The 13,078-nt window shown below is 43.7% G+C and overlaps 1 protein-coding gene across 1 annotated transcript in view; it reads right to left on the bottom strand.

The window, feature by feature from the left end:
• The window catches only part of pnpla7a (patatin-like phospholipase domain containing 7a), an 89,827-nt gene that overhangs the window by 61,485 nt on the left and 15,264 nt on the right, over nt 1-13,078 (bottom strand). The window contains exons 9-17 of the mRNA XM_080756538.1: nt 12,105-12,185; nt 11,408-11,536; nt 11,044-11,124; nt 10,104-10,245; nt 9,111-9,172; nt 7,371-7,568; nt 5,361-5,438; nt 2,929-3,134; nt 1,175-1,306 (exon numbers count right to left, since the gene is read on the bottom strand). Coding sequence (XP_080612664.1) covers nt 1,175-1,306; nt 2,929-3,134; nt 5,361-5,438; nt 7,371-7,568; nt 9,111-9,172; nt 10,104-10,245; nt 11,044-11,124; nt 11,408-11,536; nt 12,105-12,185 — 1,109 coding nt within the window. The remainder of the gene's footprint in view (nt 1-1,174; nt 1,307-2,928; nt 3,135-5,360; nt 5,439-7,370; nt 7,569-9,110; nt 9,173-10,103; nt 10,246-11,043; nt 11,125-11,407; nt 11,537-12,104; nt 12,186-13,078) is intronic.

Raw genomic sequence — 13,078 nt, 5'->3', positions numbered from 1 at the left:
GTTTTAGTGCCGGGGATTTCGCCTGGAAGGCTATGGAAACACTCACTCTTGAACGAAAGTTGAACGTGAAAAAGTGACGTTCACACACGGCAGAAATGAACGTGTTCACAATGACGTTCATCAAACAGAAATACAGTACGTTCACTTCACGTTCACCCTAAATATGAACGAGTTCGTGAACGATCGTTCTTTGAACGCGTTCGGGTACAACACTGCCGGTATATGATAATTTTACCGTTTACTTACTTAACTTTTTCCTCATGTAATTATTGTTTCATTTAGTGTGCAGAGGCATATGTATTATGTATGTACCTTTTTTGTTGAAATTATAGATCTGAAAGACAGAAATCTATGTATGGAAATTATTTGGAAAATCAAATAAACATGATCTACCACACAACGGTGGGATTTGAGTTCCGTTGCATCAATATTGACTTCCACGTTTAAGACATTAAAAGTTACATTTTATATGACGCTGAGCACATAGGTCAGTATGTTAAATATTACACAGAGTCATTTTCTTCCTGTTGAAGCAGCACTAACATATGTAACGTTTCTCTTCTACACTGGATTTGAACCTGGTTTCCTGCACAGACATTTTTACCATTGAGCTAATAGAACCGGCCTGCACATACTCTATCATACACATTGTATATGTTATATTGCATTAACATACTCTACCCGTGTAGGCTATTGGAAGAGATAACACCCTTTAGAGCACAGGATGGACTTCACCGTCTTTTCAATTAGTTAACGCCCATGCGCCCAGGACGAAGATTGATCAAAAGGACGGAGATTATTGATCTCAAAACCGATCGCATCGCTCCACAGGCTGGGAGCGCCTGTTTGCGCAACATTCGATGTTGCGCAACAGTGGGACGTCATCGAAAGTACCCCCCCGGCACCGAGTGCCGCGCTACGAACTTGTAGACGAAAAATCGTGAAAATGTGGCGCAAATCTTTGAATATATATTCTTCTTTCAAAACGTTTTAACTTCAATCTTTGCTTCTGAGGGGTCCCTGGAACAACATATTTTCAGATGAGGGTCGGTGGCCCAATTACATATCATTTTTGGGGGTCCTTGACATGAAATATTGAGCACCACCGATACAGAAACATGAGGTATTTCATGAAAATGTTCATCATTTTAAAAGACTTATAGACGACCGTTACCTGTAAACGGCCCGGCCAGCCTCCACGGCCATCCAGTCCAGAGCGAAGTCGATCTGTCGGACGAAGGACGACATTCTCCTCACCACCGTGTGGGCCACGTTCAGCACGACGGTGGGCTCCACGCGCATGATCCTGGTCAAAGTAGAAATACATGATCCTGGTCAAAGTAGAAATACATGATCCTGGTCAAAGTATAAATACATGATCCTGGTCAAAGTATAAATACATGATCCTGGTCAAAGTATAAATACATGATCCTGGTCAAAGTAGAAATACATGATCCTGGTCAAAGTAGAAATACATGATCCTGGTCAAAGTAGAAATACAACATTATCCTGGTCAAAGTAGAAATACATGATCCTGGTCAAAGTAGAAATACATGATCCTGGTCAAAGTAGAAATACATGATCCTGGTCAAAGTAGAAATACGTGATCCTGGTCAAAGTATAAATACATGATCCTGGTCAAAGTAGAAATACATGATCCTGGTCAAAGTAGAAATACATGATCCTGGTCAAAGTAGAAATACATGATCCTGGTCAAAGTAGAAATACATGATCCTGGTCAAAGTAGAAATACAAAGCAACATGAATGCAACGTGTCAGTGTTGTTTTTGGCAGCACAGTTCTATTTTAGTTTTAGGCTTTGGAATGAAACTTTAGTTTTATAGTCATATTTTAACCCATTTTGACCCGAGATCAAATTCTAAAAATCCTGACAGTTTTCTGAAAAAGCTATGTTTCCATGTCAGTCGTTCTTAGCGTAGCTCGTAGCTTGTAGATCTGCCATTTTTCAATAGCTAAGGCATAACATAATGCTAACACCAAAAGGGGTTCCCGCCCCATAAAAATGGGTTAATCGCCTGGAATGTTTTAGTGTCAGTCTAGTTTTTGTTTGACTAAATATCATACGATTTTAGTCGACTAAATCTACAGGTGATTTAGTCAACTGAAATGTAGTCGTAACGGCCGATTTTACACTTGCAGAAAATAGCCGAGCTTGTATTTTCTTGCATTTTCAAGTGTAAAATCATAAATGACTTGTTTTTTTTGCTCATACTGGATCTCTTGTCCACCAGTCCCTTCCTAACATTTCAGTCTATAGTTTGTATTTGTTGACGAAACTTTTTTTTTGACCAATGACAAAGCGTCTAGGAACATCTTTGAATGCAGATTGCGGCCTCTAGATGTGTCACAGAGACAAAAATTCTCGGGGGAGCGTTCTACCCATTGCTGGCTGTCTGAACAAAAAAAAAAAGAGTAATTAAAATGTTGACATATTATTGCTTATAGCTGCTTTAAGGGCCTTGTAAACCTGAAGCGAGGAACGCAGCAGGCGTTGTTGCCTGGACTCTCTCTCTCTCTGTCTCTCTCATTAGCAGGCAACAATGCAGCACTGTCTCTCTCTCTCTCTCTCTCTCTGTTTCTGGCAAACAGCGCCCCTACTGGTACTCAAACTGGTGCTCATTAAACAACACATAGGTAAACAACACAGACATTGCCGTTCCTTGGAGTGGTTGCACCACTCAAAAATAGCAGATCTACATGCTCATAGCGCGGCACTTGTATAGGTCTGCTATTTTTGAAAAATCGAAGAACCACTGACATAGAAACATAGCTTTTTTTTCAGAAAACTGTCAGGATGTTAGAAGAAATCCTTTTTTTTAGAATCTGATCTCAGGTCAAAATGGGTTATAAAAGCCTTATATATACTGATGAGATGCATAATTGTGTCATGTCGTCACAAAAACTAACTCGTAGAAGTGAGTCTTGGAGACGGCGAGGAAGCTGCAGTCGCGGAGCGCGCGGACGGTGAAGATGAGCGGCTCTCCGGTCAGCACGGCCAGCTGGCCCACCAGCTCCCCGGGGTGGGTGACGAACAGACACGTCTCCTCCTCGCGGTCGATCATGCGCTGGTACACGTGCAGCAGGCCGGAGATCACAAAGTGGATGCTCACCTCCTGGAATGGACGCCCCAAAAGAGAGAGAGAGAGAGGGTGGGAGAGAGAGAGAGGAGGATGCTTTAACCCATTTTGGACTGAGGTCGAAAAAAAAAAAAAGGCTTCTATAAATCCTAAAATGTTTCTGTAAAACCCATGTTTCTATAGGCCAAGGACCCCCAGAATTATCTCTATTGGAGCCACGGACCCCCCATCTCAAAATATGTAGTTCCAGGGACCCCCCCCCCCCCCCCAGAAGCAAATATTTTAGTTAAAAATGTTTGCTCTGAAATATTTCTTGGAAGAAAAAAAACCTATGGTTCCATGTCAGTCGTTCTCAAACTATTTCATGTCAAGGACTCCCCAAAGATTATATGTAATTGGCCGGCCGGAACCCCATCTGGAAATAGGTTGTTTCAGGGACCCTCCTCAGAAGCAAAGATTTGAGTTAAAAAACGTTCGCTCTGAAAGAATATAATATTCAAAGATTTGGGACACATTTTCACGATAAAAAATAATAGCAGACCTACAAGCTCGTGGCGCGGCACCGAGTGCCGCGCCACGAGCTTGTGGATCTGAAACGCTGGTTTATTTTGAAATACATTTTGCGTCGTGGCTCCGAGTTCGCAGCTTTTTTTAAATATTTATTTACCGAGGCCAGCAGCACCGTCCTCACTCAACACTGGTGTCCCGTTTGTTTCATTTTGTGTGTGCACGTGTGCGACTGTGCGCGTAAACAACTCTGTGTGTGTGTGTGTGTGTGTGTGTGTGTGTGTGTGTGTGTGTGTGTGTGTGTGTGTGTGTGTGTGTGTGGACGGACACGACACGCACACACACACAGGGACACACATCGCCGTCTAATGGAGTGGCTATAGCAAAACGCTCCAAAACAACATTCCAAATCACGCAAAAAGAAAAAGTGCATTCACTTCCTTGACAATGTCACGGCCCCCTTGGTTGCAAAAAACAAAACAAAAAACCCAAAACAAGGCATAAAAGGAAAGCACACGCCTCAGTTTTACTGAGTTGGTGCTATGTTTGTGGGCCCTAATAGACAAGAAGGAAAAGGATAAGCCAGCCTCGGCACGATTTACAGCCACAACCTGTGTGTGTGTATGCGTGTCCGTATTATTGGTTAAGTATTTATGATGCTATTTCCATTTGGTCCTGGTGAACCATAAACCGTTCACTACTATAGCACACACACACACACACACACACACACACACGAGTCTGTATAATGCAGCTTCACCGCTGAACACCACATTAATATGATATACTGTACATTGTAACTGTCTCACAGCCAAAGATTGGACAGGGAAGCCAACGTGGTTATTAGGTGGTGCACGTGTCTCGTATGGTCAGAGCACTCACTCAGGTAATGGCTTTCATTCCAAAGATGGACTGCCGTGATTTTTGTACAGTATTTCTTCTGGTCTTGCATGTGTCTATGGAGCATTACTCTAAATCTAAGCTCTTACCGAGTCTAACCCATTTAGGCCCGACGTCGACGTTTTAATTTATTTATTTGTTCGTTTATTTGTTTTATTTGAATTATCTGTATTTGGCTGCGGACCCCCCCCCCCCCCCATCTGAAAATATGTTGTTCCAGGGACCCCCCCAGAAGCTAATATGCGAGTTCAAATCGTTCACTCCGAAAGAATATATATTCAAAGATTTGCACCACATTTTACACGATTTTTCGAGTATAACATAATACTTGAAGCACTAAAAGGGGTTCCCTTTTGAATGGGCTAATAGACCCCAGGTGTCGTTAGAATATTAAAATATGTCTATGTTGTTTTTTGTGTATCACTGTGTATTTTTTGGTTTCTTCCTGAAAGCTGAAAGCCTTGGTGTCAAAAGGCCCAATCGAAATAACACCAGTGACGTCATCATAACCCTAACCCCTCCCACATTATCATACAACAACAGCTGTGGGCGAGGCTTAGGTTCAGGCGGGTTCAGGTTTTTTTTTTTTTTTTTTAAGGAATCTTCCTCACGAGTATAATCATAGTACCTGTTGATCATGTTTTAGGCGGGGGGGGGGGGGGGGGGGATTTAACAGAGTAAAAGCGGGCATATCTTCCCGGCCACCCCGAGCTTCTATTTTGAAAGAAATCCCGGCGCCGATTGTGTTTTAAGAGAAAAGAAAATATCACAGCCTCAGCACAACGGTGCAAAATGGATGACTGAATGCCACTGAAGTGTAGAAAATATAAAAGAGCTATAGGGTTCTTTTCTAACCTGGTCTCCTTGGCGAGCCACCACAGAGCCCGCTTTGACCTGGTGAAGAGTCACTCTGCCCTCCAGGAGACTGGGATCCTGCACGGGAGAGACGTTAACCCATTTAGAGAACAGATTCTATACTAAATGTCTTCTGAATCATGACAGTTTTCTGGAAAAAACCCCAATGTTTCTGTGTCAGTGAGTGGTCCTCAAACTATTTCATGTCAAGGAGCACCCAGAATTATATGCGTTTGGCCTCCGGACCCCCATCTCAAAATATGGGGGGGAGCCCATCGGAGGCAAAGATTTGAGTTAAAAAATGTTCACTGTGACAGAATATATAATTATTCAAAGATTTGCGCCATATTTTCAAGATTTCCCCCAAAATTACAGATCTACAAGCTCGTAGCACGGCACTCGGTGCCGCGCTATGAGCTTGTAGGTCTGCTATTTTTCAATAGCTGAAGTATAACATAATGCTTAAAGGTAGAGTAAGTGATTTCACTTAATTCAAATATCACTTCTTTTTTTGTTTTGTTGTGATAATCCTCTCTACTATAGAGTGTGCTGACCATATAAGGAGTTCCTCCCTGTCCCCAGTTAACCCCTGGGGGTCAAAAAACCTTAGGTTTCGTTTTTGACTCTCTATTCTGATTGGACGAAGGCTTAGGTCCCACAGCCAAAAACGAAACCTAAGGTTTTTTGAGTTAAATCACTTACTCTACCTTTAAATCCCCAAAAGGGGTTTTAAACTTTCAGTAGACTCCTGGAACACTGCCGGAACCACTACGTATTGATGGCCATCAACAACAACAACAACAAACAAACAAACAATGCACACGTACTATGTGACTGTTGCAAATTGCATAATGTATTATGAAATGTATGATACAATACTGAAAATATTAAAGATTAGATTTTTTTTTAAATTTTATCCCCATGATTTTTTTTCACCCAGTGTCAATTATCTAATGTAATCCTGGGCGCTGCACTTCCTCTGCCAACCTGGGGAGGGCAGCGGACTGACCTCATGCTTCCTCCTATGCATGAGGAGTCCGAGCTGCTTCTTTTCACCTGACAGGGGGGGGGGGGGGGGGGGTGGGGGAGTTTCCGTATACCTGAGGAAGATTCTAGAGATGCCTTTTAAATCTCGACAATTTTCTGAAAAACCCTATGTTTATTTTTATTTTTTTAATATATTTTATATCCCACGATTTTGTAACCCATTTTTCACCCCTGTGTCAATCATCTACTGTGATCCTGGGCTCTACACACCCTCCGCCAACCTGGGGAGAGCAACGGACTCAATCAACTTAATTTCCTTCATGCTTGAGTGTCCAAGTTGCTCCTTTACACCCGACAGGGGGGGAGTTTCCCTGGTTGGACGTAGCGCGTGAAAGGAACACGTTATTCCAACCAGTTCCTTTTCCCTCCATCAGGCGCCCCGGCTGGCCAGGGGGAGGCAGTTTAGAGACTAGGATTACTGCATGTTTTTGTGAGGGTACCTACGACACGGGGAGAACATGCAAACTCCACACAGAAAGGCCAACCCCGCCTTCGGGTATGGGCACTGATGACGCGGAGGAGGAAACACGCCGCCAGCACCCACAGTGCCCCGAGCGGGAATCGAACCCAGGACCTTCTAGCTGTGAGGCGACAGCACTACCAACTGTGCCACCGTGCCCCCAACCCTATGTTTCTATGTCAGTGGTTCTCAAACATTTTAATGTCAAGGGCCCCCAGAAATATACTGTAATCGCCCGGCGAGCCCCATCTGACAATATGTTGTTCCAGGGACCCCAGGGACCCCGACAGAAGCAAAGACTTGAGTTACAAACGTTCGCTCCGAAAGGATACATTCAAACATTTGGGCGACATTTTCACGATTTCTCAAAGACAGCAGACCCTACAAGCTCGTATAGCTATACGAGCTACGAGCTTGTAGACCCTGCTATCTTTCAACAGCGTAAAGTACAACATAACGCTTATATAAAAACACCAAAAGGGGGTTCCTCCTCCGCCACTCGCCTGCAACTGGATGATGCCCATCAGGTCTTTCTTAGCGGCCTGGAAGATGGCGCTGATCTTACTGGGGTGGTGGACGCCCACCGCGTCGCCGCCGCCGCCGCCGTAGCGCCCTCCGCCGCCACCGCCGCCGTCCGCGTAGTCGTAGTGGAACACGGCCGAGGGCGCGTCCTGCATGGTCACGCTCTTCTTCAGAATGGACTGGTGGGGGGGAGGGGCAGGAAGACGGAGAGGTCAAGGTCAACTTTATTGTCCACAGCCAGGGCAGTGTTGTTTTCGTCGACTTAAACTTAAAGGGACACTTCACCCTTTTTGCAAAAAAATATATGTTAATGACGTTTAGAAGCTTTAGAACACTTTCCTGGGGGTCTTTATGTGTGTAATATGTGGTTTTAGATATTTTAGATTGTAGCAGTGAGCCTGTTGTCTCTGATGTCATGGACACTGGGCTCACTTCCTTCCTGGACTACATGTTGTCTCAGTAAGACAGATCTCCCCCCTATCCACAAGGAGGAGCAGTGCACCAAAGAATTATGGGAATTGTAGTCCAGGAAGGTAGTGAGACCAGTGTCCATGACATCAGAGACAACAGGCTCGCTGCTACAATCTAAAATATCTAAAACCACATATTACACACATAAATACCCCCAGGAAAGTGATCTAAAGCTTCTAAACGTCATTAACATATATTTTTTTGCAAAAAGGGTGAAGTTTCCCTTTAAGACGAAAAATGTTCGTCGACTACCTTTTTTCACTGACTAAAACTAAATAAAAACTAAATATAGGAAGAAATCTACAACAAGAAAACGGGGACAGATGGAACCTCCAACACAGGGACGATGGGAGGAGTCGATTCAGGAGATCCACCCTCATGGAGAAACTGACACAATGGCTGCGGTTACATGAGGGCTTTTTCATTCAGAATGAAAACTTCAGAATGAGTTCATTCAGAAGTACGTTTTTTTGCCGAGTGTTTACATGGACAATACTTTTAAATCCCATTATTTCATTCCACATCAGGTTTGGGGCTGGGAAGGCTTCTGATTGGATATGGGGATATGTTTACGTCCAGTGGTGGAAAGTAAATAAGTACTATTTACTTTAGTACTCTACTAAAGTAAAAATTTGAGGTATTTCTACTTGAGTATTTCCAATTTCCAATACTTTTACTTCTACTCCACTACATTTATAATAATAATAATAAAACACTTTTATGCCATATTACTTTATATTTGATGTATCCTGTAGCCTATGAGAGGTTGCTCTCAGAGATGTGAAATTAAACATGTCTAGTTTCTTATAATTAATCGCAAAACAAGAGCATAATACAGCCATACCAATTACATGGAAACAAGCATGCACAGAAAGACCAGAATGAACTTCAATCCGAATGAGTGTTTACACGAGTCCACAGTTGTTTCAATAGGATTTTAAAATGGAATAAACCGGTCAGTTACATCAGATCTATAAGTTTAAATCAGATTGGCCATTTTCATTCCGATTTAAGTTTTTGTAGGTGTTTACATGACAACTTTCAATAGGATTTAACTTTTATTTCCGAATGAAAAGGGGATTTAACGGTCCATGTAAACGTATAGCCAGTGGCTACGTTTACATGGACAGTTAAATCCCCTTTTCTACTGTCTGAGGCTATACAGCAAGAACAGATGGAGGACAAAATGGTCCAAATGGACAGTATTTGGGACGGAACAGACAGAATAAGGGAATAGGGAGAGGTCTTACTTTGTGAGTGACAGGACTGGACTCGGGAAGATCCTCCATTACTCTGGAGGCTCTGTCGTTACCTGTGACGGGAGGAGGAAGAGGATAGAGAACGATTGGATTCACGTTAAAACAGTTTAAGTGCCATGGACGACAAGACGAGATGAATCCAATTATGCACTGAGTGCCAAGGACGATAAGACGATTTATTTATTTATTTATCTTTTATCCATATTTTGAAAATTCCTCTAAATCGGGTGTGCAGGTGATGACATGCACATGACATGCATACTAGAATGACATTTTCTTTCTTTTATTTATAATGGGCTAATTGGAAAACGAAAGCCAAAAACTGGTGACCGCCAGGGGGCGCTGAAAGAGTTTTAAAAGGATTCAACGTCTACTCTACACACCTTCCATGAAGCATTCATTCAAGTATACAGTATTACAGCATTTGCTTTGAATATATTTTGGGGGCGGGAAGCGCTTTTGGTGGGTTTTTTTAAGCATTACGTTATCCTTTAGCTATTGAAAAATAGCAGATCTACAAGCGCTACGAGCTTGTAGATCTGCTATTTTTTTTTATTTTTTTTTAAGTGAAAATGTGGCGCAAATCTTTATATATATTCTTTCAGAGCAACGCTTTTAACTCATACTGTATATTTGCTTCTTGGGGGGGTGGGGGTCTCTGGAACAACATATTTTCAGATGCGGGTCGGCGGCGGCCAATTACATACATTTCTGGGGGTCCTCGACATGAAAATGTTTGAGAACGACTGACATAGAAACATGGGGTTTTTCAGAAAACCGTCAGAATTCAGAAGGCATTTGTAGAATCGGCCTCAGGTCTAAATTATTGAACAAGGTGGACCCCTCTTGTAAAACAAGTGTAATGCTTAATTGGGTCGTCCACTCACAGTTAACAGTCTTTGTATTGAGTTTGTGCTTGAAATGTACTGTAATTCTGCAAACTGTTAATAAATATTTCAATCAATCAATCAATCAGTGTAGCACCTGTCTCAGCGGGGAGGACCTCGGTGACACCGGCAGAAAAAGAGTCGTCCTGAAAGTGCGGCCGGCGATTTATCTTGGCTGGACTGGCCGCCTCTCCGCCGACCACACTGTTGACGTTTGTCAAGGGCACCGCCTGACGCTCCTGGAAGTTATAAGATAACCACAATAAAAAACACAAGACTATATGACCCACGTATTAATATTATATATATGTGGTCATTGTGGTGGTGGTGAGATGACATTGTTAACTATTTGTTATTTGGAGGCTAAAATGAAAGACGAATTGCATTTTTATAGCGCTTTCCCCCCCCCCAAGTGCTCAAAGAGCTTTACAACGGTTCATTCAGTCTTACACATCGGGAGGTGATGCGGCGAACAGTGGACGCCAGCAGCGTCCTCACTTCCCACATTCACACACCGACGGTGGGCCGAGCTCACACCGACCGACTCATTGGAGGCAACGTATAGGGTTCAGTGTCTTAACCCAAGGACACTTCCACATGTAGGACAGGAGGAGGAGGAGGAGGAGCCGGGATTCGAACCGCCGACCGCAGGGATCATTGGACGACCCTGCTCCACCTCCTGAGCCACGGCCGCGCCCATGTGAGGATCTCTATTTGAGGATCCTTGGCATGGAAAGGCTTGGGAACCGTCCGCTAACCTATATATGTTTTTGTTACTCGTTATGGAGATTCTGCGCTTAATGTGGTGTGACATTGACCAGCTTGCCAGTGTATGGCTTGTCTGTGTATGTGTGCATTAATTCAATACAAAATAAAAAAGGATGTGATTGTGAATGTACGGAGATCCATCTATACTACCCGTCTTAAGATTTTCTTTTGGGGGGGGGGGGGGGGGGGGGATTCCATTCAGAGTGAGAGAGTGCGATTGCGTGTGTGAAGGAGATTGAGAAGGGTGCATTGAGGTAATTCCCTCCTACCGGGTTGAAGAGCTCGGTTGTCAGGCCCAGGTAGTTGTGTAAAGCCAGGAAGGTGACTCTCTGGAGGCGCACCATGATGATCTGGAACACACACACACACACACACACACACACACACACGAACGAACACACGCGAACACACACACACACAGAAGACGAGAATGCTTCAAAATGCTTTTCATCGTGTCTTTTCGGTGCAGGCGGTATGGTTCACGACAGAGCCCATCGAGTGGCTTTAAAAGAAATATGTTGTTTTTGTTTGATTTTTTATTTTTTTTATTTACAAAAACCTTTTTTTTTAATGTCACGATCCCTTTAAATTAACACAGACGATGTTCACTCGGTAGAGAGAGAGCCCGTTTACCTGAATAACGCGTACAAGCGTCTCCGGGTATTTCTCAAACACCGACTGGAAAGCCGACGCGGGCAAGCGCAAGATAGTGGAGCGGGAAGCAGCCCGCGCCGAGACCGTCTTGTACGGCGCTGGATATCCCTGTGTGGCAGGCAAGAAGGAGAACGACGTGCGTTACAAAGGAAAGAGTATTGGTCAATCAATCGAACTCCCAACTGTTGAACTGACCCCGCTGTCGTTTTATGAATTGGTTCATCGAATTAAAAGACACGGCTTTTGCGATCAAATTAACTGAACTACAAAGAATAGTCATTTGAATTGAAAAATGTATACGTATTATATTTGCATGTTATTTAACCCATTTTGGGGGCGGGGACCCCTTTTGTCGTTTTAAACATTATGTTATAATTTTAGCTTTTGAAAAATAGCAGATCTACAAGCTCATAGCGTGCCACCGAGTGGCGCGCTACGAGCTTGTGTAGGTCTGCTATTTTTTGAAAAAAAATCGTTGAAATGTGCCTCAAATCTTTCAGAAAATTGTCATGATTTAAATTTCGATCGTCAGGCCTGAATGGGTCGAGTATAAGACTTGACAAAGACAATCACATTCCAATCTGGATAGGTCAAAAGAAATGGGACGAGGACAGTCGGACAGGGACGGACGGACGGACGGACGGGCGGACGGACGGAGAAAAGAGGAGGAACTCACCGTGATGATATCCAGAATACTGAGGAGGCTGTGGACAGAGTCCCCGGGGAGGACGTCCTTCACCACTGGCTCTGTGCCGTCCTGCAATGCACAATATATAACTAGCACTTATCAGTGGTGGGGGAAAAAGTACTCAGTTTACAAGTCAAAGTACGGAAATTGAAAATGTACTTGAGTAAAAGTACAAAAGTATCTAGATTTGTGCCCCGGACCTGAGCGCCCGTGTCGGGAACATACGTAGGGTTTCAGCAGTTCAGATAAATAAATGGGTGCCAAATTACCGCTATGTGGTGACCAGGACGTCTGTTGGACACAAAAAAAATAATTAAAATGTCACAAAATTGGGCACCCTGGGTCACTGTTTTGAACATGAAGTTGAAAGGGCACACTTAAAAACAAAGAGCAAAACTTTGAAATCCACCCTGGATGCAGCGTTCAACGATTATGTACCTACATTCTAATGGATGTAGAGTTCGATGATTAGCTGTCCCCGACTAAGGATTTGTATAGTCGAAATTAATATGAATAAATTAGCTGTTAGTCGACTGATAGTCTAAATATATTTTTTATCCCACGATTTTGTAACCCATTTTTCACCCCTGTGTCAATCATCTAACGTGATCCTGGGCTCTACACACCCTCCACCAACCTAGTCCCCATATATGGGGGACAAGGGGAGAGCAACGGACTTGAACTCATGCTTCCTTCATGCCCGAGTGTCCAAGTTGCTCCTTTTACACCGGACAGGGGGGAAGTTTCCCTGGTTGGACGTATAGCGCGTGGAAGGAACACGTTATTCCAACCAGTTCCTTTCCCCTCCATCAGGCGCCCCGGCTGGCCAGGGGGAGGCAGTCGACTGATAGTCGACTGAGCACCCCCACATCGACTGAGAGGCTTGTCATTAGCCAGATTGAGCACAGCAGGTGAGATTGAGATTCTGGATTCAGGCCAGCGCACTGTGCGATTCAAGTCAC

This window comes from Protomyctophum bolini (assembly GCF_963924005.1).
Source record: "Protomyctophum bolini genome assembly, chromosome: 22".
Lineage (NCBI taxonomy): Eukaryota > Metazoa > Chordata > Actinopteri > Myctophiformes > Myctophidae > Protomyctophum > Protomyctophum bolini.
Note: the sequence above shows the minus strand (reverse complement) of the source record. Positions and strands in the feature narration are given on the sequence as shown.